This window comes from Styela clava, chromosome 15, assembly GCF_964204865.1.
Source record: "Styela clava chromosome 15, kaStyClav1.hap1.2, whole genome shotgun sequence".
Lineage (NCBI taxonomy): Eukaryota > Metazoa > Chordata > Ascidiacea > Stolidobranchia > Styelidae > Styela > Styela clava.
In genome coordinates this window covers 14523566-14549196 of record NC_135264.1, presented here as the reverse complement: position 1 = coordinate 14549196, position 25631 = coordinate 14523566, and the positions used below count along the sequence as shown (strand labels likewise).

Genomic DNA, 25631 nt, shown 5'->3' with positions numbered 1-25631 from the left:
ATTGAAAATGCGAAGGGATTGGATGGATACCCTGATCCTACCAATACACAGTTTAAAAGAGTTTCACCTTTCGTTTAACAAACTTTTTCAATTGCGAATTAAATCTATGGATTTGTATCCCAGCAGCAGTAGCTGAGCACAGGTGAGGCGCCCCTTCTACTGATCCTACTGCAAATAGATGGCAGCTTGATAAATCGTCAACAGGAATTAGTTTTACAGACATTTCAGATGGCTTTGTAGATGTCATCAGCTGAAATTTTGAATACGGTAATAAGAAGTGTGCTTTTTCACAAGAAGTATACTAAATGTTTGAAATGACTGTTTGTATTTTTATTTTATAATATTAGTTAACTATGAGTAGAAACTGATTTGAGAAAACATTAGGAATGTGAAAAACGGATTGAATATACAATTTGATCCGGAATTGGTTATTACTAAATTCTCAATTATAGGAATAAATTATAATCAATCCGCACTTCAATAAACCGCATTTCTGTACAGTGTAAGACAGGGGTTAAATTAAATTAAAGAATCGTTTCGCGGGCCGCACAATATTCAAAATTGGCATTTCTCCGCGGGCCGAACAATTTTTCCTCGAGGGCCGCAGGTTGCACACCTCTGGCATTCCAATCTTTTCTTACTCAAACTTCGAGTGAGGGAGGGAGATGAAGAAGTTCAAAATATGCGCAAGAAGAAATGCATTGAAAATGTTGGGACCACTGCACTAAATCAAGGATAAAATTGAATTCTAATGAAATGAATAGCAGCACTTACATTATTGACATCAAACGTAACGATTCTTCGTTTCGGCCCTTCAATTGCAACAATGAGGTTTGGAGATTTCAAAAAATTCATTTGTAAAATTTGTTGTGCTCCAGCGACTTTGGTCATGTGTGAACGATCACTGACGGATGACGTACTTGGTGATAAAACGTACAATCCCTCGTCACATCCAAAAATTACTTTCTGAAATTAAGATAGAAAACAATAACTATGGATTAATTAAACACACCAAGGCAAGGGTTCTTAACCTTAGTCGTTAAATTACTCTTTTCGCCAATTTTTGCACATTCTTGTTATTTGGGATTTAGGTATATTTGGGATCCATGTTTACAATCAATCTATATGTACAAAAAATACCAAGTAGTACAGGTATACAGTATGTTACAGTAGACCACAGCAGTCTTCATGACAACGAATCCAAACACAGAACCCCCACAAGATGCAAATTTTTATTTTGACGATGTCATTTCACCCCAAAAAAACTTTTAATATATGGACTTACCTCTTTCGATATAGGCAAGGAACAGTTGATTTCAAGCTTCTCATTCACTTGCATTGTCACAATTTTATTTCCAATGACTTTCTAAAATATATAAAGTAAAGGGCTGAAAGGTGAACCTTGGGGTACACTATAGTAGGGTACCACCAGGTTTTTAGTAAGTAAAATAATAATTATTGGAAATTTAGGAAAATGCAATGAAATCTTCTTTTAAGTTTTCAACAGCTATAGACCACGGCACAATACACACTAGAACTGCAAGTATGCAACAAGTAATGCCAACATGATAACATTAACAGAAAATTATGAAAAAATCAGGATATCCAACAATTGAATAGTAGTGGTAAATGAGAGCTCATTTACTTAGCAAAGGCTAGTTTTCAGTAAGTAAAATTTTACGTAATTTCGGTAAGAAAAATGCAATGAAATCTTTTAAACTTTATTATCAGCTATTCACAGCACAATACACATCAGAACTGCAACCAGTAATGAAAACAGGAAAACATTACTCAATTAGAAAGACCATAAGGCGCACTATATATATATATTTTCTTAAATCAATCGCGCCTTTTAAGTCAGTGCGGGTAAATGTATGAAAACGACAGTGTTTATTACCTCCACTCAAAACTAGAACAGTTGCGTATTATAACCTGAGGGCGCTTTATGTAAGATCAGGTTGTGCTTTAAGCTTCATTGCCAACACTCAAAACTAGTACCTACACCGGTTACATCTTATAGTCCAGTGCGCCTTATGTATGACTAACAAACAAACTAAGCAATTCAATGGCCGTGCGGCTTATGTGTGAATAAAATTTATTGGCAGTGCGTCTCATAATCTGATGTGACTTATGGTCCATATAATACTGAAATTAACAATTGACAAATTAAAAAATTTCTGAATTATCTACTAATCAGTGGGAAAATTATAAAAAATCTTCAGTTTTCAAATCAAATTCTTACCGATTCGTTGATCACGCTCTGGGTGACAGAATTTCGAGTTGTTATAGCTTCAAGAGCGCTAACCCACTTTTGTTTGTCAGTGAATCCACTTGATAAGAAATATAAGTTTCTAGGCGGCCAGCAAGATGTATCGGGTCCAAGTTCAAGTTTGAATACGTAAGGAATATCTAGAAAGGTTGCAAAACATTTATGTATGGATGTGTGGGCGAGGGACTAATCGCAGAGGTCCCAATCGGAGATAAATTTACCCCTCTCACGACCATACAACTGACACGTTTTTAGAGGAAATTTGCTTAAAGCAGTGGTCTTGAGTACCTACTCGAAATTAAAGAGATGATCTCAAAGTGAAGCTACGAAGGACCACTAATAAATATACCTAGTGATACTGACACTATAGATAATTATAGTGTGGAATTGCCCGTTAGCAGATACCACTTGACGCGAGACTTGAAGCAATTAGTATCTATTTTATCAAGAAAACAACTATGTTGAATTCCAAATAATTCCCACGCCACCAAGACCACTGACTTTTATCATAAAACGGAAATTGGGTGGCATTACAGGTTAAAATCTCTAGGTCGAATCTCATGCCAACCACCACACCCCCGAGGGGTAATAAATTGGGTAAAGCCTTATACAAGTGTCACCATCAAAATGCCACCTAAACAGGAAAATACGCTCTATAGCAGCAATTCCCAACTGGGTGGCCACAGGGCAGTTAGAGAATGGCCACCATGCCCTGCGCAAAACTGAATTTACTTTTCCATTTAGGAAAATACCCCGTTTATCCTAGTTCATTGATTGACGAGACTATTTACAGGGTGTTGACTGTTGAGCATGAATTGTTTTAAAATATTAGGATTGTAAATCCACCACTAAAAATACTACTGTAATGATAACCAGGGCGCCATGAGTGCTAGAAGCCTTCGAAAGATGGCCACGCGCCTTAAAAGGTTGAAAAGCACTTCTTTATAGAGACTGTACGTTTCAATTTAAATATTCAAGTACCCGATTGTAAAACAAAAATGTTAGAAGCTGAAGGATAAACTCTCACAAATAGAAAATCTACCTGCTTTAGCTGACGACTCAAGTTCAGATACAGGGACAGTTGAATGAACGTATCCTTGTTGTTTGACTAGATCAATTATTTCTCTCTCTTTATTGCTGACGTCAATTTTTAATTTTTTTGATGACGACAAAGGTTTCTCTGTATTGCTTATAATAACAACACCATCTCGCAGTTGAACGAATTTTCTCTCCCAAGATGTTCCGCCACAGAATACTAAAAATAAATATTTCATAACACAATAATTTTATCCTTTTTTGATAAACATATTGAATGAAAACCACACCACAATGGTACATTTCCAGTTTTGACTTTTCCTGCTACCTACCACAGCAAAAGCAAGGTAAATGACTTCGTTATTCAAACATTAAGAACCATTATCAATAGTGTACAGCAGTGGTTCCCAACCTTTTATGGCCTCCTTCTGGAGGCTTTTAGCACTCATGGCTCATGTTTATCATTCCAGTAATATTTTGATTGGTAGATTCAAAATCCTATTATGTTCAAACAATTTAAGCTCAACAAAGTGAAAACACCCTGTGAAATAACCAAATCGAGCAATGAACTTTTGAAGAGTGAGAGTAAAATCAGTTTTACGTCTAGCATTGTGGCCCCCGTCTAACTGCTCTGTGGTCACCTTGGGGGGCCACAGGCCCCTAGTTGAGAAGCGCTGGTGTGCAGCAACCCAAGACTCACCTTTAAGCCAGCCTTGAGCATTCCCATCTGTCTCACTCCCATTAGTAATGCAGGAAACAGGAGACGCTGAATGAATTTTGCCTCCTCCTTGCTTGTAATGTTGCACCAGACCACCTTCAAAAAGACAGCAGATTACTTAACGATCATTCATATTTATATCACAAAACTTTTTCATAAAGGGCCCATTGAAGGCGAGAAACTACAATTGCGAGCGAGATTAGTGGCGAAGCCATGAAAGACTAAAAAAGTTGATAATATCACATTTCCTCAGGTTTCATTTGTTTTAATTTCTGATCTTTTTGTCAGTATGACGCAATTATTTAGTAAGCATCTTTCTTTATCCACTGACAAACAATCTGCAAAATTAGTCGATGTGTACAAACATGCCAAAAATATTTTTGAGTTGAAAAGGTATCTGACATTGCTAAAAATGTATCATTGTCACATTGCTGTGGGCTTCATGCTGATTGTTACGGAAGTAAGAAAAGAAGCCATTGCTCGGGAAACATCCATTATGCACTGTAATGCTAAAATATCACAATCAAGGTTTCAATGCTCACCAGGCAATCCACAAGTGCTTGTCATGTTGCTTCTACATTTAATATGACAAGCCGAATGGCATTCAATGCATTTGAGTGACATTCGACCAAATCGAACTGTATCCAAACAGACTGAACATTTTGTTGTTTGAATACAAAGGTTTTCAACAAGCCTGTGAATAAATAATTTAAATTGAAGCGAGGGAAAACAAAAGTTGTGCTAAAAAATTATACTGTAATAATATGTAAACGGACACAATTTTTCAACCATATTATCAAACGCATAACCAATGCGCATAACCAATGATGTTAGAAATTTCACATGAACCAAGGATTATATTATCAATCAGACAGCAAACGACCCACCTACTATTACTTTTGCAGAAGAAGTTTATGTGCGTACAGATCATTTTAAGATAAAGCGGATATGATAATATGTTTTGTTCTGGGTTACGATCGACATAAAACTTTGGGCAAATGATTAGAGCAACATTTGAAATTCAGATTTATGGCTAAATCGCAGTTAGATCTTTTACAATAGTACAATGCAGATACTGTCCAAGTTATACAACAAATTAAAACACATCCGTATATAATATTACCAATACACAGCAGCTTGCAACTTTCGATATACCAATGGCTTACCAGAGAGTAAAGTCACAAAAAATGCAAAATTACCACAATCATTTCAAACCGGTATTAACCGGATTTACCTGTGTGGTATATTGTGATGCATTCTTGGTTTAGAACGAGTGTTGCCAGATAGTGGAGTCATATTTGTATTAGGAGATTTAAGAAGTGCTGATATTGCTGCCATAGATCCGGGACTTAATGCTTGAGAAGATGAGGAAGGTGTGGCACCTGTTATTCCATGCTTTAACCTGTGAACTGTACAGAGAAAAATAGAAATTACAGCAAAGCCCAGATACAGGGTGGGGAAAAAAACTATATTTTTGGAATAATTCATAGAAAGGGATTTAGAATGGATTTTTTTTTGTCTCACTCTGTTCTATTCAAACATATTCTGTAACAATATATATATGTGTATATTTATGGCATGTTGAATATATGCCGGTTGAATGAGGGAATTGGAAGTTTCGGACCTCCAGAAGTATGCGCACCAAGATGGCGCACAACCTGAACATAGTATGTGTGTACCGGTTAGGATTCAGGTTGTGTGACATCTTGGTGTGCATACGAGTCCAAAAGAGAAGAATACACATTCTGCCTCTTTTTCCTAATTTTTCATCGTGTCAGAAGTTTGGTGAAGTCAATTTTTTGTCTAATCAATAGATGACAAATGCTTAAAATGACAGATTTCCAAATGTAAAGATACAAAATTATTACTTAAATTTCATTCAGATCATATTTAATGCAGTTTCCCCAAATTTGTTGACTAATATATGTTATTGTATTATATGAAGATGGGTACATAATATTTTGTACATAACAAAGTGAAAGCCACTAGCTAAAAATCCATTAGAGATTTGAGAAATAACAAAAACAGAGTGTATGTCCTGTGTAATAAATCAGGCGAGTGGAAGAATAAAGGTTATGAACCAACTTGCTATTCAATTCAAAGTATCAACAATCTACCATCTGATTTAGTGTCCTGTAACTCCGTTCTCAAATCGTTAACTTTTTGTTGGAGTTGTATGTTAGTTTGTTTCGATTCTTCCAACATGTCTTGTAGTTCTCTGTATTGAAGCGGAACTTGGTACAAATCATTCTTTTTCTGAAACAAAATTTTTGATTGTTCTTGGCATTACACTTGACGCCCTTCAATAGTAAAATGCTTTGAATTTTTGTTCCCTACGCTGTCAAAAAATTAAGAATATAAAAAAAAATATCAATTACCTTCTTCTTTTTCTTATCGTGCGGTTCCAAACTTTCGACTTTGGCTTGCAAGAAATCAATGAGTTTGCTTTGTTGTCCGAGAGTGCAGTTCATTTTAATGCTTTCGTGAGATTGTTTCATCTGAATGTAGCGATACAATTAAAAAAAAAATTTTTCGGCAAAATGAGTAATTCAGGAAACAGAGGGGGTGTCATGTATTGCCGAAACAGCATATTCTACAATTCCAAATAAAATTTGAAATAATATTTTTGAAAATGGATTATTAAAAATATGTTCATCGAAGGACATATAGAAGACAATGCTTACTCAATGATTTTGCTTTAGGAGAACAAAAAAGTTGATTTGGCTGTTTTTATTAATAGTTTTCAGATTTTATGCAGACTAGAATATTAGATTCTTCTGCCTCTGGCATTTACTATCCCAAACTGTGCAATTTTGACCAAAGTTTGAAAAAATTCCATAAACAGAAACTCCTTTATATATCGGTGCCCCTTATCTAGAGCTTAGAGCTAGATAGTCACCTTCATAGTGTCAAAGTTATTCTGCAAAGCTGTTTTCTCATGAGCTAATGCGTCAGCTCTTTCTATCTCAGATCTGAGTCCGCTTGATGTCTGTTGACGAACACTTTCCAATGTTGCCATCCTACTTCGAGAATTTTCTGCATCTTGCCTGTATAAAGTGAATTCAACAAATATAAAAAGATCAATCAACGAGAAATGACAAAATAATTTGTACATTAAACGTAGTCCATCAACAGTAAGGACTATAACTATATCTTTGCTCGCTTCGCACACACATTTTTGAGAAAGACAATTTGCTCAACACACAAGGTACACACACAGTAAAAGAGACTCTTTCCTGAGTAAAGCTACTACCATGCCCAGAGCTAACGAAACTATAAAGATGTGATTGTGCACAGCAATGAAAAAAAAATAGACTTTTCCTGCTTTTATATATATTATAATGTACCTGTATCTTTCTGACATATCTTTTTCATTGTTGAGTTTCTGTTGCAGAGAATTTGCATTCATTTCCAGAAGTTTATATTTTCTCTCCAAATCTGAAAGCTGAAATTGAATTTAAATATCATTATTTTTTAGAAAGTATAGTTAGAAAAAGGGTTTTAACAAGAAATCAGTTAAATTATGGAAAAGTAAATTACTTTGATAAGATTGAGTATTTTTTTAAAAAACGTTAGTCAAACAAGGTCAAACTTACTCACTAAAAGTAAAAAAGATTCATGTCCAAGTTACAGACAACTCCAGAAGTGCCAAAAGGTAATGAATATATAGATATTTACAGAAACAGATTGATGTAACACTTGAAGGAGTTAATATGATCAGGACAATAGCTACAAGTTAGATAATTCGGTACTTCGGTAGTGTGTGTACCAGGTTAGGGTTAGGCCATAATTTTATTTCGTTTTTCTTATTTTATTCCTATTCAAGTTTGGGGATTGTCTGTGTTAGCCAAGTGAATATACCCCCTGCCTATAGTAATCAGTCCCTTTACACAACTCGATGTAAAGTAGGCAATCAGTTACCTCCATATTAGTACACACATTAGCCGAGTTTGGGTAGAGCAACATGTGTATAAATATGTCGTTAATAAATTTATGAGGTGAATAATATTTTTTAGTGTTCACTTTGCAAAATCGTTTCGATCCAATAAAAATCTCACCTCATCCTGCAACTCTTGAACCTTATTTGCTTCTTCTCGAGCTTGTACTTGTAATTCAATCATTTCTTCGTCAACGTTTTCTTTCAATTCGACACCTCGTCTTTTCTCTAGCGCAATCGTGTGTTCTAATTTACCCAGTTTATTCATGGCATTTCTAGTATCTTTCACAGCTTTTTCTCTGTTGTGAAATTAAGAGAGATAAGTAGAACATATGAATAACACCAGGAAAACATGAAAGTAAACTTATAAAATGACTATCAAAATCAGTTTTGATGTCCCAGGTTCCAATATCATACTATCAGCACAGTCTATTCTTTTATAGCCGTGTATCTCCACATATAAAGCGATCTCACATACAAGCCGACCCACAAAGTGAAAACGACCCACAAAGTTTATTAAAATTTGCTTGGGCTGCCTTGGGCTTTTGGTCCTACCAGATTGCTAATCGATAGGAAAGTTTTCTTTCGCTCGGTGTACGCTAATATGATAGTGCAGATCGACCTATCTGTTATCTCGAAATGAAATTTCGGAGCTTCAAAAGAATGTGCACCAAGATGGCGCACAACCTGCATATAGTATTGTTTCAGATTAGGGTTCAGGTTGTGCGCCATCTTCGTGCACAAACTTTGGGAGCTCCGAAATTTCATTTCGAGATAACGGATAGGTCGATCTGCACTATCATAATAGCGTACACCGAGCGAAAGAAAATTTTCCTATCGATTAGCAATCAGGACCAAAAGCCCAAGCAGACCCAACAAATCATACGCTTTTATCGTGGGGCCTTAGCATGAGTCGAGTTGCAGCTGTTAGAATTAAGTTAGCATATTGTCATTTCGTTTGAGTGTGATCAGAATTATGCACATATGACCTAAATTTTTTGTACAATCTGATGTGTGCGTGTATAAGCCGACCCCTCAGTAAGGCAACTTTTCTTGGAGTTTCAAACTTGGCTAATATGCGGGGACAGACATACGATAATATATTTGAAAGAGTTAGAAATTTTCTTTTTCAGAGTAAACAATTCTGCAATAATAAGAACCCCAACAATCGTATATTTGTATATAATCATACTATACAGACTAACCAATGGAGTAAGGAATATGTTTCTTACAGATTAACCAAGTCAACACCTGTCGCGCAATTTAAAAAAGATGTTTTCACATGTACAGTCAATAATCAAGAAGATATATAAAATAATTTTAAATATTTAAGCATCGTAATTTATAAAAAAAAGTGCAGTTCAGTTCAATAGTTCTTACTTTTCTTCCGACAGTTCTTCCTGGTTTTTCATGAGTTGATTGTTAATGTTTTCAAGTCCAACGATTTGTTCTTCCAACATAACACAAGTTTGTTTCAGAGTTTCCAATGCCTGGAAAATTTATTTTTTTTGATGATAAACAAATGTTTTAAATCATTTTTTGAAAAATAAATAGAATGCGTCTTAAAATATCATTCGATACTCCACGATTTATTTATTGAAATTACAAATCGAAAGAAATTTCTCAAAAAAACTTTAAAACATTATCATTATCCGAATATCAAATATATAATTACAATATCATAATTGAATAATGTTCATTATAATCATTATATGCGCAACATCCAAATATACCGCATTAGAAATCATAAATTTTCTAGATAATCAAAATTCGTCAACTGGAAATCTGGCATTACATAATATTATCTCTTCAACGAAGTATTTTAGGCTTATTAAATTAGGAAACATTTTTCACGCCAATATTTTTATTTCTATTACTGACTTTCTCAGTTTCCTCCATTTTTTCTAGTTGTTCTTTATTTTCATTTTCATATTTTTCAACCTTCCTATTTGCTCCTCCCTTCTCACGAGTTGACACTGCCAGTTTCTCGATTAAGGAAGCATTCTGTTCCTGAAATAGAAATAAAAAAAAGTAATTCTATTTCTTATACCATAGATTATATATCTCCAGATTCGAGTGAACCAAGTTTTGATAAAAAAAACTTTGACATATGCATTACTTTACCGATTGTCTGTTGAGAATGCTTACAAACTTGAAGTGTTAGTTTGTTTTTCAAAATTTCTGATTTTAATCATCATCAAGAATAAGAGTCTTTAATTGCAACTCAAGAAGAATTCAATAATCCAACTTCAGTAACATGGAAAAATACAATTATGGTTCTACGGCAATTAAGACATGCCATACTCCAGAGCATACAGTCTTGTACCAAAGCATGCAGTGTAGACTGCACATATTGCAAGTACTATCAATTGTCAGCATTCAAAAATATCTTTGTAGTTTCAAATTGAACAAAATTGTATTACCAACCTGTAATTGCTGACATTTATCATGATAATCATCCAACTGTTCTTCTAGTGTTTCAATAACTGTGCAATTCTCCCTTAAAACGTCAAATTTTTCTTCAAGAGCGGCCTTCTCATCCTAAAAAGAACACACCAGAATAAAATCTCAAAAAAATCATCTCATGTCAAATTTTGCACAATATTTTTTTTATACAATGCCAATTCGTGTCTTCAACAAAGAACAAGGTGCAAGTGTGCCAGAATTCACGATTCCATTACATTTGAACCCTTGACAATTGCACCTGCATATTTTGCACCTATGGAATTTTTTTTTGTTTTACGGATATTTGAACCCATACTAACCCTAACCCATGGGTTTTAGCACCCGTATATAGATTGAACCGACGGATATACATATGGGTTCAAATGTACGGTCACCAGAATTCACTGATGTCCAACAATACAATACATAAGGAGAAAATACAATACATTCTATTTTCGAAAAGACCGAAATCATTCTTGTTCATTGCATTGCCAACCAATTTAGCACACTCTGGTGAAGGTGTTGGGCATGGCATTTGCGCATGTAACCTGGTTTTGCCTCACAAAAAAGCCTTTCCACTGACCTCTACATCAATAAAAATTTTTACAAACAAAGTAGTTTTAGAGATTTAGGGGTGTCTTGTGCCAAACTTGGCCCAATTCTATGAATATCATTAACCCTCAATAACTATATCTAATCTAATCTACAACATAACATGAATCCCACTTCACATGTTCACTTCAACAATTTACCTAACTATAATCTACGCAAACTCTGCACAATGAGAGATGTGTGACATGACAAGTGTTGGACAAATCTTGAACAAGTGTGATGAGAGGGGCAAGTGTGGAAAAGGAAAATGGGAAGAAAGTGTGGGACCCCACCCCACATATTTAAGACATCAGTTATTAAGATTATCTGTATTTTTACATTAGCTCTACTTCAAATTTTTTGATCCAAGTAATCACATAAAATGTGAATCGAAATTGGCACAAATATTGAATTACCTTTGCAATTTCTAGCTCAGTTAATGCTTCTTCCAATTCCTGTTTCAATTTTTCAATGTTTCCTCTCTCTTGTTCTAATTGCTCAATGTTCACTTTTTCCAATTTTTCTTTTTCCTCAATCTGAAAGATTATGAGGAATAATTATATTAGAAAGAAAGAAATTATTGAATTTAACCTGATTTATTCAACTACAAATTCTGATCTCAATTCAAATTTTTTACCCGAAAAATATGGGCGCTCCAGAAGTGTGTGTACCAATATGGAGGTAACTAATTTTGTTCGCCTACTTTACAGCAAGTTGTGTAAAGGGACTAAAACCTATGGGCATGGGGTATATTCACCTGGCTAACACAAACAGTCCCCAAACTCGTAATAGAACTAAAATAAGGAAAATCGGAATAAAATTATGGCCTAACCCTAATCTGATACACACACTAAGGGAATACCGAAATATTTATCTTAATTTTAGGTATTCGAATGATATTATTACAATTGATTATCAGTGTGTGAAAGAAGCGCTTAAATCCTAAGTCGCGAGTAATTCAAACCAAACAAAGGTCATCGAAGTCTCGAGCATGAATCACTTGTAATCCCAAATAAATTTTCTTAAAAAAAATTATTTCAACCCGTTTTGAACTTTTAAAAATAGTTTGAAGGATCTACCTAATAGGCATATTACAGTTGAAACCAGTAGTTTTACTTTGAATTCGCTCCTTTTTTTTTATAATTTGTCAAGTCTCGTGCCCCACCTTAAAGATAACTAGCTAACAATAAGCTACAAATAACAGATTGTAAGGAGAAAGTATGTTTTATTCAAAAAACATGTTGAAAATACGTGGCTGTTGGGCAAAATCAAATCTAACAAATATTTTTATTTTTAATTAGCTTCAAGCCCCCTCAAAAAATTAACTACTCCCCACTGTTTGAGAACCACTGGTTTAAAATAGTCTTGTCTGGTAACCTTGGTCATACCAAATGTACCAGGAATACATTTTTCAGTGTGACAAGTCTTTTGGGAGTCCTAATGAATTTGCAAATTAAAAAAATATATATTTTTACCTGCTTCTGGTAGTCTTCCTCCGCCCTTTTACACACCGTTACTGAAGTTATGTTCTGAGCTGCAAGTTTTCTTTTCGTCTCACTTAGTTTGTCCTACAAATAAATGCAACGTTGAAAAAGAGAAGCATAAAAAAAATTTTGATCGTTTCCAAACTTCTCAAAGTTGATATTCGCATATTTTAGATGGTTTTATTTTCAACAGAAATAAATTAATCTAAAACGAATTGAGATTCTATTTTCAGCAATACAATTTCAATATGGAGGAGCCGAAATTAGAAGCGGATAGATATTCGCAGGCAAGAGAATGGAGCGCCAGCAAAGCACTGACATCAGAACTGGTATGTATAATTAAGATACATAAGATAGAATTGTTACAAATATACAGGTGCTTAGCCTGTGAAAATGACGTAACACTTGGTAGCAAGAAAAAAAAAACATAAGGTGTTTTTAATTATTTCACTTGAGTTTTCCGAGCCATATTAAATCGCTACACAGGTCGCCTGTGTAGACATCACAAACCTCCAACTCATCAATTCTGCTTTTATATTCCTTCTCCATATTCTCCATTTCAATTTCTACAGATTCCAAATCTTTTTTCAACTTATTTTCATTTTCCTTCGCAGATTTTTCCACTGCCGACAACTTTCTCTGGTCAGAGGTGATCCTAAGGATTTCATCCTCCTTGTCCTTTGTGGAAAGTTAAAAAATGAAAAAATTGGAATTGCCACCGTTGAATTGGAAATTATTTTTTCAGAGAGCACTCACTGGTTCAAATCCCATCATTTTTTATGGAAATTTTTTGACACCTTTCTCCAAACAAGTAAGATGATATAGTAAAGGTTGAAATACTTTTAAAAAGACTTGCCTGGAATGATGGGATTTTCATTTTTATCCTGAAAAAGGAAAATCTATAAGGGGGCTCGGCTAACACAGACAGTCCCCAAACTCGCAATAGAACTAAAATAAGGAAAATTAGTATAAAGGTATGGCCTAATCCTAGCCTGGTACACATATTACGGGAATACCAAACACCCTTCCGCATATATTTATCTCTCTCTCATAGGATTCAACAACATTAAAATATGGGAAATGATCATGTAAACAATGTCTCTTAAGCTTAAAAATATTTCAATTTCAAGATTTCACAATTTTACCTTCAATTCGCTTTCCAATGTTCTTTTGTCTGATCTGAGTTGAGTGATCTCATGTCTCATCTCAGATATCTTTGAGCTTTTACTTCTGTGAGAATCTAACTCTTCCTCAAGATCAGCACACTGCAAAGGACAAAAATGTCAAATAAAAAATCACTCGAATACAATATAAAGACCCTTTTTTTGTATACTTTAAAAATGATCTCCGAAGAAATATATTACCCCAATTACTCTATTTCAAATTTTACAACCGAATATTTTTTCAGAATGTATAAAGGGTGGCAAGATATCCCATTATAACCATCTCAGTAAATAGTAGGCTTAATCAGGAACATAGTCGACAAGTAGGTAGATTTGAAAAGTTATCGTTTTGTCCGAATTTAGTATTTTTTTTTCTACTGGACCAATCACTCCAAATTTTTTGTATTCAAAGATAGAAGTATCTTCTGGAACGGTGTTAGTTTTGAGTATTCTCAAATTTTCTGTGGGCTGTTCGCGGCCCGCTATTCTACACTATTATTTTACTGATACCAAAATACTGCACCGCCACATGGGTCGTCCGAAAACATATCTGCGATTGCCGAACGAACTATAATGACTCTCGCACTCTAACACTCATATTTTCGAATATCGGTCGATATGTAATAAGAGTAATTCGAAAAAAATCACATTTCAACAATTTTAATGTTTTGCGCCACCAATTAATTTCGCCAAAAGTGTGCTCAACAAACCACATTCACACTGATATATTTTAGTATCGACCTCAAAACAAAATATTTCAAACCTTTTCTTCCATAGAGTTAAATTTCTTTGTCATTTGATCAAGTTCCCGAACAACGTTTTCATGTTTCTCTTTCAGTATTTTACTGCCCGATTCCGCCCTGGATTTGATTCGTTCTGATTTGCTTATTTCTTCCTATATATTGTATAAAACATAGAAAAACTTGGAAGGTCTTGTGTACTTTGAGAAACTATAGAATGTTTATTGAATGATTTAAAATTTGAAGAAAAATGAATTCAATTCAATTTATTTGCACAATTTTCATGATAAAATTCTCACTTTTGATAAATTTAACAGGATCAAATCCTGATTTTTCTTTAAATTTGATATATTTAAATAAATCGAAAACAATACATAACAAAAAAAGATTTTAAAACACTGAACTTTTTTGAAATAGACGACTTCCTTAATGTTTATCTCAACTACCATAAAATAAAATCAATTACTATAAATGAATAAAAAATAAATTGTGCTTTTACTATGGACATTTATGTGTAAAATAACACGAACAAAACAAGCTAATTTATAGCACTGATGGAATGTTCAATCATTTTAAAACTATTCCTTGTTATTCAGTTTTTTCCTATGCAAATATGTCATAATTTTGAAAATTTTCGGAACCTCTGGCTCAACCAGATTTGCCAAGTTGTAGTTTTTACATTTCAGAATACAACTCACATTCAATTCATTAATCTTCTCTTGAGCATATCTTTTCTCTCGTTTAACTGTTGCCAGTTTTTCTGTTAATTCTTCCATATCTCTCCCATTCATTTCCTGAGCTTCCAGAAGCTGTTTTTGTAGCTCATTCTATCGATGAGAAAAAAAAACGTAGAATGACTAACCATGTTAAAAGTAAGTACTTTACAATTTATTTTATGCTCTTTTTTCAGGCTTTTTTTTTCAAATATTTGAATGGATTTTTTTTTGAAGAAAAACGGTAATTTTACCTAGTTTCACCTAGAAAAAATTCAAAACTTATGCAAAAATCATGGGCATATAAAACATACCCAACAAAAGTTTAATTTCTAATTTAAAAACCTCATCAAAAAGGAATCCGCATTCATGTCAATATCTAAAACGAGAATATCGATCAGAGACCGAAGACTTATCGATCGAAAGCTAGGGGATCCCCCAAAACAGCACTCTTACTCCATAGTGACACCTTGTGTCCCATAACTAATTAATTAATAACTCGCTAATTATACGACATGATTCGCTCAAAATCAATAGGGTTCTGATCCGAGATATGATGAATGCACATGCAAAATCTGGAGCAGATTCAATCTCGCTTTTGTGAGATATCGCGTGCATCTAACAGACAGACAGACATACAGACAAATACACATCAACATACTTACCGATTAAAATCAATAAGTAATGACGGAAATATGCTCATTGAAAGATTTTTTAAAAATGTCCGTAGAGTTTGATTTCGGTTTCAGCTCAGCATTGCCCACCCAATTATTACACCATGGGTGTGAAGGGGGTGGGAATGGAATTTGAACCTGATAAGTGTAATCTGCGATTTTGACACAATTGAACCGCTGAGCCATGATGAAGACTATTATTAAATAAAAACTAGCCACGGGAACTATACAAAAATCGCCGCTCCAGAAGTATTTGTACCAATTAAGGGACTGAAACCTATGGGCAGGGCTAACACAAAACAGTCTCCGAATAAAATTATGGCCTAACCCTAATCTGGTACATATACTATGGGAGTACGCAAAACCTGACAACACTCACCATTTTTTTATGGGCGCGTTTGCCTACTTTACATCAAGTTGTGTAGAGGGACTGAAACCTATGGGCAGGGGTTATATTCACTTGACTAACACAGACGGTCATCGAACTCAGAATAGAACTAAAGTGAGAAAAATCGGAATAAAATTATGGCCTAACCCTAACCTGGTACATATACTATACTATGGGAGTACACAAGACCTGACAACACTCACCATTTTTTTATTCTTGATAAGAATCTCCTGTTGAAGTGAAGAAACTTTTTCTTCAGATAATTTCAACTTTAACGTGTTGTCATTCTCTACTGTTTTAGCTGACTCTTGAAAACTTTTGAGTTGCAATTCAAGCCGCTGAAAACGGGAAATGATATTTATTGAGTTGGAAGAAGTCAAAAGGTGAAAACGACAAATATTTTGGAAAATTTTTAAGTCAACACCGCCAGGGGATTCAAGAAGATATTGAAGCAAAGATGTGAGTGTATGTAGAATATTTAAAAATGAGTATTTATATTATATCAGTGGTAGACAGTGGGCCATGTAGAAGTCTCTAAAACCAAGGGTGGACATTTACAGATAATAGACTTGGTTACTGGGCCGGCGGCGCAAAACTCAATAGGAAAAACTATGAATAAAAAACATTTACAACAGCTAGTCTACAATTGTATAATAATAAGAAGCAGAAGCTAACAATTGAGGTCATTAAGTATAGTCGTGATTACAGCAGACACAGGTGGGCTGGATGAAACACTACAGTTGGCCAGATCTGGCCTGCAATTTGCCCACCCCAACCCTAAACAAAAGTCGCAAGTAAATATGGGCCATCCGATTAATTTAATATGAATGACTGGTCGACTACAAGTCTTTGAAACTGACTCTAACTCAAGCTTCAACTCAATCCACATATGAATTGAATTTTAATGAAGAAATCTTACTTTGATATCGTTGATCAACTTATTATTCTTTATTCTCTCTCCTTCAATCTCGGTTTTCTCATTTTCAAGTTTCCTTTTCATGTCTTCTTGTACTTTCCGAGATATGCATGATTGAGCAGCGGAATGTTTTTCTTTTTCTGTAAACTCTCTCTTTAATTTGTCCATTTCCTGTGCGTGGAAACGGTGAATAAAAAAAAATTAAAATTTGCTGTATTATCAGTAAACATGGATTATATAGAATTCTCATATTTCTCTAGGGAGTGGAAAACCGATGAAACGGCCTAATCATATTGCGAACCACGGACTCTCGTCGGGTGACCAGTTTAAATGGGGTATGAGAATATTCGGACAACTATTTTTTTCAGATGAATAGACTTTATATAAGATGCAGATTTTCATTGTTTTCCAATCTGCTTGTGCTTGTTGCTATTTTTATTAAATTTTGGATGAGGTAAATATTTCTAGGCTGATACAGCTAAACCAGCAAAGCTATACTAATGAAAAGATTTAAATCAAAAGCCCAACTCAATGTACAGTCAAACTTTTTTATCACCTTAATCTTATTATTATTATTATATTATTAGATTTTCGCCTGTTTGGTGCCAAGCGTTAATTTTTGTATTTCGGGTTTCTTTTTTATTATTTGAAAACAAGAGTTTTTCTCGCGTCAAAATCTTTCTCGTTTTATTATAATTGCGCTTGCCCTTAAAGAACCCGTAAACGAACATTCATACCTGTTTGCAAGACTCCTCAATATCTTCCATTTCTCTGCTCATCCCTCGTTTCAAAGATTCTAATTCTCCCTAAATAAGAAAAAATAAATATATCAAAAACTATTGTTACCAAGCATTCAAAACAAATTTCTACATAAAACTTTTTTTTTTGGCACAACAGTTTTTTTAACTAGTAATCACATGAATACCATTGTTGAGTGATTTCCCAATTTTTTGATAACTTTTATCTGTCTATACATATTCCAATAAGCTTTTGATGAATTGAATACAAAAAAAAACGGTGCTCCTGAAGTATTCGTACAAAGATGTCAAACAACCTGAACATAGTATTTGTTTCAGGTTAGGGTGTTCAGGTTGTGCGTCATCTTGGTATGAATACTTCCAGAGCACCCAAAAAATAATGTAATGATACATACATTCATACATTTGATGAACACAATGAATACAAAAAAACAAACAGTTACGACAAATGAATATATGATAATTCACACTTTTACTTTGGACATTTGAGTGTAAACAAGCTAATTTACATCACTGATTAGATGTTCATATAAAAAATGTGTTATAATAAATGTTGTTATAATAAATGTTGTTATAATAATTGTTATAATAAATGTTTAATAAAGTTCTTTCTAATGCCCAGAGGCATAGCCAGGGAGTCCAACCTCCAACTAAAAAAGCATGTTTATGTATCATACATAGCAATTTTTCGAAGTTTGAAACGCCTTTTACACCCTCAAGACTCATAAAAACACACTTTTTCCGGCGTTTGGCAGAAACCGCTAGTTGTTTTGATCTAACTTGGCAAATAGGAAATTTTAGAACCCCCCCCCCATTTTTGAATATTTCTGGCTACTCCCCTGCCAATGCCCCATGTCGTGCGATTGAAAAGTTTTGTAACCTCTGGCTAAGCAGATTCACAAAGTTGTGCATTTTACGCAGAATACAACTCACATTCAATTCATTAATCTTCTCTTGAGCGTTTCTTTTCTCTCGTTTGACTGTTGCCAGTTTTTCTGTTAATTCCTCCATATCTTTCCCATTCATTTCCTGAGCTTCTAAAAGCTGCTTTTGTAGTTCATTCTATTGATAAGAACATAAATGTAATGAAAAATAAAATGAAAGCAGTTGAGTATCTGTCTTAGTTATTATTTGAATGAAATGTTTTGAATCAAAACGAAAAAATAGAAATCACCATGAAATACCCAATTAAACAAAAATCGATATGTAATGAATCCGATACGCCGAAAAATATTTTTAGGTTGTCTGTTGCTTCAACAAAATCCTGAAGTTAATGATTCTATTTTCAAATGAATTTTTATTTGATACTGGAGCCCATCACGACGTAAAACATGAAAACCTGGTGGCATCTATATTGCTAATTGTAGCCATTCCACGATTTGGAAAACAAGCGCAGCTTTTGCACAAGGTAAAAAATTTTTGTTGTATGAAAATGATCATTTTATATTCGTAATCTATTTAATTTTGCGTTCATAAAATCATTACATGACATTTAGTATTTGGGCATATATTTGTGTCGCTGGATTTTATAAAATTGAATTTTCAAAAAATTTGGGTCGCTTGGAAAAAAGATTGGGAACCACTGCTCTATTGGTTCACTTGACTCTTCTGTTAGTAATGTTTCTTCCATTGTAACTGTAAGTAATGATATATAGCAGCTATTTTCAAATATAGTTATTTTGCTGTGTTTTAGAAGATTTGAGTACATTTTGGTCAATTTTAGTTAGTATTATTGAGTTTTACTGAAAATATTTTAGGTTCCTTGAACTATATAAAAACCTGGCAACACTCACCACTTTTTTATTCTTGATGAGGATCTCCTGTTGAAGTGAAGAAACTTTTTCTTGAGATAATTTCAATTTTAATGTGTTGTCATTCTCTACTGTTTTAGCTGACTCTTGAGAACTTTTGAGTTGCAATTCAAGCCGCTGAAAAAGGGGAAATGATATTTATGAAGAACTAGAACGCAAAATGAAAATAAAAAAGAATAAACCATTTCACTTAAGTTTGTCAGGCTATATTGTATCGCTACGGCTAATGGGCCACAGTTTGGGAACCACTTCCCTAAACCAAGCAAGGCAAGTTATGGACCATCCAAGTAATTTCATTTAGATGACTGGTCGACTACGAGACTTCGAAACTGGCAACTTAGTTTAACTCAACCCTCAGCACAATCTACATACGAGTCGAATTTTGTTGAAGAAATCTTACCTTGACATCGTTGATCAATTTATTATTCTTTATTCTCTCTCCTTCAATCTCATTTTTCTCATTTTCAAGTTTCCTTTTCATGTCTTCTTGTACTTTCCGAGATATGCATGACTGAGCAGCAGAATGTTTTTCTTTTTCTTTGAATTCTTTTTTCAATTTGTCCATTTCCTAAACGTTGAAACAGTGAATAAATAAAATACATGAAAAATCTCTGTATCATCAATAAACATAATTTATAATAAAAATAAATTTCGCCAAAGGAGAAAAAAACGATGAAATGGCTTATTCATATTGGGAGCCACACACTCCCGTCCATATGGGATATGAAAATAATTAGCCACTTATTTTTTTCCAAACAAATAAGATTCAGATTTCCATCATTTTTCAAATTTGCTTGTTGCTATTTTCATCAAATTTTAGATAAGATAAATATTTCTAGGGTGATATAGCCAAACCAGCGCCTGAATCTATTTTATTACAATAATTTTATTCTAAATATTTGCGAACATTCATACCTGTTTGCAAGTATCTTTTATATTTTCCATTTCTCTACTCATCCCTCGTTTTAGAGATTCTAATTCTTCCTAAAAGTAAGAAAAATGATTGAATCGAACACCAATCAAGTTGTCAATCTTTCAATTACTGTATATATCAATACTATAGATATCTTTTTCGGATAAACAGCATCATAATAAATCATTTCATCTGTCTATACATATCCCAATCAACTTTTTATTCATTTGATGAAAAAAATAAATACCAAAAAATGCTGAAGCAAAAAATTTATAATATGCACAATCTATCAGTAAAATTCATTTTGTATTTCTGATTCATGAACCATTTGACCTATTACTCGGATTCGTCGAATCTCTGTAATGACGGACTCGTCACATCCTTATCAGTAAAATTCATTCTGAGATCTTTGTATTTCTGATTCAGAAACCACGTTTTCCCAGCATACCCAATCACTCGACGACAAATCAAATTACTGCCTAACTGCTACAGAACTGACGTATCTTTAGTTATATAAGTTGTCCATAAAGTTTACAATTTCAATTTTGTTATGAAGCCAGATCTCAATATATTTTAATCAGTTTTTTTATTAATCAGTAATTGTTTAAGTATTTTTACTTCATTTAATACATCTATGAGGGCCAAAACAATATATGGTATCGAGAAATTCCCTTCGCAATTTTAAAATTTTTTAATACTTTATATATTCATAAATCCCACCGTAATTTCAATATTCTTATTCAAAGCATTTCTTTTATCATTCTTCAGAACTACAATCTTGTTTTTTAAATCTTGTAGTTCGCCGGTGTTGGAATCATGAACTTCATAAAGTTCTTGTTGAAGTTCTTCCTGATAAAGATAAGACAACACATCATCAGAAAGCAAAAAAAATTTTCAATTTGGTGATTGGTCATCTTAGAACTGTTAAACAAATAGTGATTAAGGTACTTCAGTAGTATATGTACCAGGTTAGGGTTAGGCCATAATTTTATTCAGATTCTTTTTATTTTAGTTCTATTACGAGTTCGGGGACTGTCTGTGTTAGCCAAGTGAATATTCCCCCCGCCCATAGGTTTCAGTCCCTTTACACACTTGATGTAAAATAGGCAAACAAAATTAGTTTAATCCATATTGGTACACACACTTCTAACGCGCCCAAATTTCTGCGTAATATATTTTAATTGGTATATCTATGATTTTCCAGAGGTGCCGGCCATAATTAATTGGATATGAAAATCAAAACTTTAATTGTAAACTTAAACGTTTTATTAAGTTTCCTCAACTACACCGCATGCATGGTGGTATTCTAATTTTCAATTCAAAATGTTTCCTTTGCAGTATTTAAATATATATCCAGAGCGATGTCTGCGAGCTCGCACCTGGTTAATGTCAGATTGTCAGTGTACCCACATGCCAACCTGTTTCCCAAGAATTTCATATATGCAGAATTTATCATTTCGAAGCCTTTATGATCGCCCTGACCCGAACTACCTCTGTTGAGCCCGGCCTCGGATCGATCAATCTTTACTGATATTGTGAATGACTTTGCATGTTTTTTGAGCATGTTTATTTAAAAACAAATGAGAAATAAAAATTCAACTTACTATTTTACTAGACTTTGCGTTGACATCTTTTTTCAGAACTAAGATTTGTTCTTCGTAACTTTTCAATTTCACAGTTTTCTCTTCTTCAAAATGCTTCAGGTTTTCAGATGAACTTTTGACCTTCAGTTCTAGCCTCTGTAAGAATGATAAAATCAATCATAAAAAACTTTGGGTGGAGTGTATCTGGCCTGCCTGTATTAAAGGTTGCACACCCCTGGTTTAGAGTGAAAGGTGCAAAATGACAAATATTGGAAATTTGAAAATTTTCATACCAGAATTTGATTATTTAGTTCTTTATTCTTCGATACTTCATTCTGTAATTGCTGTTTGATTTCGTCTGTTTCTGTTTTCAAATCTTTGTGAATTCTTTTATTGATGTTCGATTGAGCTCCGAGTTGTTTCTCTCTATCTTCCAGTTGTTGTTGTAGTGTCTTCAGCTCCTGAAGAAACATGAGAAAATGAAAACAAGAATAGAGATCAATTAAGCACGATTATTGTGTGTGAAAAATATACAAAACTGGTAAAGTTTTCTTGACCGATAATGACACAAATGACATAATCACTCATAATAAATTAAAAACGTATAAGTTTGCAGGTTCGGATCTGTAAAAAGTATAGTCAGAAACAATAGTCTTCAATCTAGAATCATTGATAAAAAAAATTATTTTCTTTGAATTCAAAGGGTGATTCCTGAACCAGCAGTTCACAACCCGGGGTCAGTGGCTCCCCAAAGGGGCCGCAGAGCAGTTTGAAGGGAGCCACAAATGCCAGGCGCAAAACTGATTTTACCTTTCCCTTGACAATAAAACTCCCCTTTTTTCCTAGTTTCATAGCTTGATAAGGGTATTTAACAGAGTGTTTTCACTTTATTGAGCATGAACTGGTTGAACATAATGGGATTTGAAACACACCAATCAAAATAACACTATAAATACCATTGAAATGATAAACAAGGGGATCATGAGTGCTAAAAGCCTCCGGAAAGGGGGCCGCGAGCCATAAAAGGTTGGAAACCACTAAACAGCTACGGGACAAGCTCAATAAGGAAAGATATTCAAACCTTCTGATGTTTTTCATTAATTTTTCTTGCGTCATCATCCAATTTAGTAAGTTTACTTTCCAAAGCTTGAACTTGGATCTTTGATTTCAATGAACTTGATGAGTTTGCTTTATCAGACTCTGTTAGTTTTGTTGAGAGTTCCTGAAAGAAGGGGGAAATGAAAGGAAATGGGGATCAAAGAAGAGATCCTGAACATACAATGCCAGTATAGTTAGGTATAATACTTTAATCCAATGCTGAGGGTGCATGACGTCTCCCGAGTGCCCACAGCAAAATTTCCTGGGTCCATGAGCATTCCATACATAACAATACACACAAAATATTAAAATTAAAGTACCTGTCATTGTTGACTATTCATATGTATAAGATAACATATTACAGACAACTCTAGAACTTGGGCATAGCATAAAATTTTGCTCATATGAAATAATGGTCTTTTACTTCAAAAATTAAGTTTATCAATCGGTTTTATTCAACCGGCCTTAAATAGGTCTTCAAGGCTTAGCGGGTCGGGTGCGACCTGCGGGCCGACTGTTGCACACCCCTGCTCTAGGCCATTGCGTTGAAATGTGTAACCAAACCTGAATCTTTTTTTCCAGGTCTCTCTTCTCAGATCTCATCATATTATTTTTAGTTTCAAGATTCCTAAATTTGACAGTCCATTCACTCTTGCTTGACGTCAATTCTTCTTTCATTCTGTCTAAATTTGATTGGTATTCTTCCTCTCTCAGACTCTAAAATTAGGAAAAGCTATTTAAAATTCGAGAAAATTCTTAGTCATAAAAGTCATCGACTGGAGATCACATTAGGGAGGCCCGAGTTATAACCTCGACATTAGTTTCATTTGAGTTCCATATCCTAACGACTCTTTGATAACGAGTGACTTGGACTCGTTTTCAACTACCAGTAACCACAAGAAGACTTGACTTGGTGTTTAGCTATATGACATGTTGGACTTGTTTCGAGAAAAAAATGAGAAAACATTTGATACCCAAACTTTTAACAAAATTACCATTAATTTTTTGTTTCCGTCCTTAATCTCATGTAGAAGTCTCGCAGATGTTGAAGCATTTTTATCGTGAGCTGATTTCAACACAGAAACCTGAAATTCAAAAAGTTTTTTTTTAAGTTATGTAAAAGTTTCATTGAATTTGCAAGCATTTTAATGGAACACAAAGGTGAATATCTTAACTCATAATATTTCTCTTGATATATATATGTACTAATATATTTATGTTCAAATTTTCATTTATAAGCAGCGGCATGAATATATCACATTTCCAGTTATTTGCTTTCGGAAGCATGGACTTGATGGTGGAGGAAACCGTAACCATCCAGCGGTTATGATAAAGAGTGAAGCAATCCTCTCGCACATAACTATCCCACTCAGCAAACCCACTAAGGGTAATCAGAGTTGGTGCGGTGGCGAGAGTATTCACATGATGCTCGACACTGCCGAGCCACACAGATATTGCTAGGCCAGGCAGTCGATTGGAATATTTCACTATCAGACTGTATACACAAACAATAATACGATTTACAGATAATTATAACTTCATATATGACAAAAATTAGTTGAAGAACCATTATAACATGGATTTCTATGTACGATTCTTATTTAACGATTACAGCAATCAATTTGAAATTGGCAATATCACACCTGCTGTTTCAAACTTTTATTCTCCGTTATGTAAACTGCCATGTCTCGTTCAAAAGTATTCTTTACAGCTTCAACCTAAAATATTATTAAATAATTTTGAAGTTGTGGATAATAGTGCAAGATAAAGATACAGAAATGAAAAATATGATTACTGGATTAGGTAAAGAAACTTGTCCATACGCCAGTACGCCAAAAGGCCTTTTAATCAAATTTCAGTGCGGTTCCGTACAGTTCTCAGTTTTTTTTACCCTAGTGTTCCAGAGATTTTAGCAAAAAACCCAATTTCTGAATTTTGGTATCTGTCTGTCTGTACCGTTGCAGGTTTGACTATTACTGTAATCTCAATCTAAATATTATTAGAATTTATTTAGCCACACCTGCTTTAGATTAGCTCTCAAATCCTTAATTTCTTCTTGCATTGCAGCAGTTCTTTTGACATATTCGTCATTTTGTGATTCCAATGTTGACGATTTCGCCGCCGAGTTTTGCAACTCCAAAATACGGGAAACAAATTCTCGATTTTCCATTATTGCAAAGTAAAACTCTTCTTATTGAAAGTTTATAGTAACTCGCTCATTTTCCTCATATTCAGCAAGAATATACTACAATAAAACGTGCTATCAAAACAAAAAACTGGCCGCTGACTAGACTATATTTCGAAGGTTCGCGCTACAAAGTAAAGAAAATTTCTTGTCGCTACAGCGATTTTTCGCTTCAGTAATTTTTCGAAATATCGGAGTTCCGGCTTTCTG

The 25631-nt window shown here is 34.1% G+C and overlaps 1 protein-coding gene across 5 annotated transcripts in view; it reads right to left on the bottom strand.

Annotated features, from left to right (window-relative positions):
• The window catches only part of LOC120333980 (uncharacterized), a 31386-nt gene extending 5755 nt beyond the window's left edge, over positions 1 to 25631 (bottom strand). For 3 of the 5 annotated variants that reach the window (XM_078120552.1, XM_078120551.1, XM_039401414.2), the window contains exons 1-37: positions 25257 to 25631; positions 24880 to 24954; positions 24232 to 24321; positions 23801 to 23953; positions 23220 to 23360; positions 22432 to 22599; positions 22160 to 22294; positions 21276 to 21404; positions 20558 to 20626; positions 20043 to 20210; positions 19625 to 19759; positions 18765 to 18893; positions 17811 to 17879; positions 17077 to 17244; positions 16361 to 16495; positions 15081 to 15209; positions 14406 to 14537; positions 13625 to 13744; positions 12990 to 13157; positions 12471 to 12563; positions 11412 to 11531; positions 10387 to 10500; positions 9841 to 9969; positions 9340 to 9449; positions 8081 to 8258; positions 7370 to 7467; positions 6922 to 7069; positions 6401 to 6520; positions 6140 to 6278; positions 5257 to 5431; positions 4565 to 4716; positions 4005 to 4118; positions 3312 to 3524; positions 2243 to 2409; positions 1286 to 1366; positions 775 to 966; positions 68 to 250 (exon numbers count right to left, since the gene is read on the bottom strand). In XM_078120552.1, the coding sequence (XP_077976678.1) occupies positions 68 to 250; positions 775 to 966; positions 1286 to 1366; positions 2243 to 2409; positions 3312 to 3524; positions 4005 to 4118; positions 4565 to 4716; positions 5257 to 5431; positions 6140 to 6278; positions 6401 to 6520; positions 6922 to 7069; positions 7370 to 7467; positions 8081 to 8258; positions 9340 to 9449; positions 9841 to 9969; positions 10387 to 10500; positions 11412 to 11531; positions 12471 to 12563; positions 12990 to 13157; positions 13625 to 13744; positions 14406 to 14537; positions 15081 to 15209; positions 16361 to 16495; positions 17077 to 17244; positions 17811 to 17879; positions 18765 to 18893; positions 19625 to 19759; positions 20043 to 20210; positions 20558 to 20626; positions 21276 to 21404; positions 22160 to 22294; positions 22432 to 22599; positions 23220 to 23360; positions 23801 to 23953; positions 24232 to 24321; positions 24880 to 24954; positions 25257 to 25406 (4989 nt within the window). In that variant the 5' untranslated portion in view covers positions 25407 to 25631. The remainder of the gene's footprint in view (positions 1 to 67; positions 251 to 774; positions 967 to 1285; positions 1367 to 2242; positions 2410 to 3311; positions 3525 to 4004; positions 4119 to 4564; positions 4717 to 5256; positions 5432 to 6139; positions 6279 to 6400; positions 6521 to 6921; positions 7070 to 7369; positions 7468 to 8080; positions 8259 to 9339; positions 9450 to 9840; positions 9970 to 10386; positions 10501 to 11411; positions 11532 to 12470; positions 12564 to 12989; positions 13158 to 13624; positions 13745 to 14405; positions 14538 to 15080; positions 15210 to 16360; positions 16496 to 17076; positions 17245 to 17810; positions 17880 to 18764; positions 18894 to 19624; positions 19760 to 20042; positions 20211 to 20557; positions 20627 to 21275; positions 21405 to 22159; positions 22295 to 22431; positions 22600 to 23219; positions 23361 to 23800; positions 23954 to 24231; positions 24322 to 24879; positions 24955 to 25256) is intronic. The other 2 variants (XM_078120553.1, XM_039401415.2) reach the window with 2 other exon arrangements.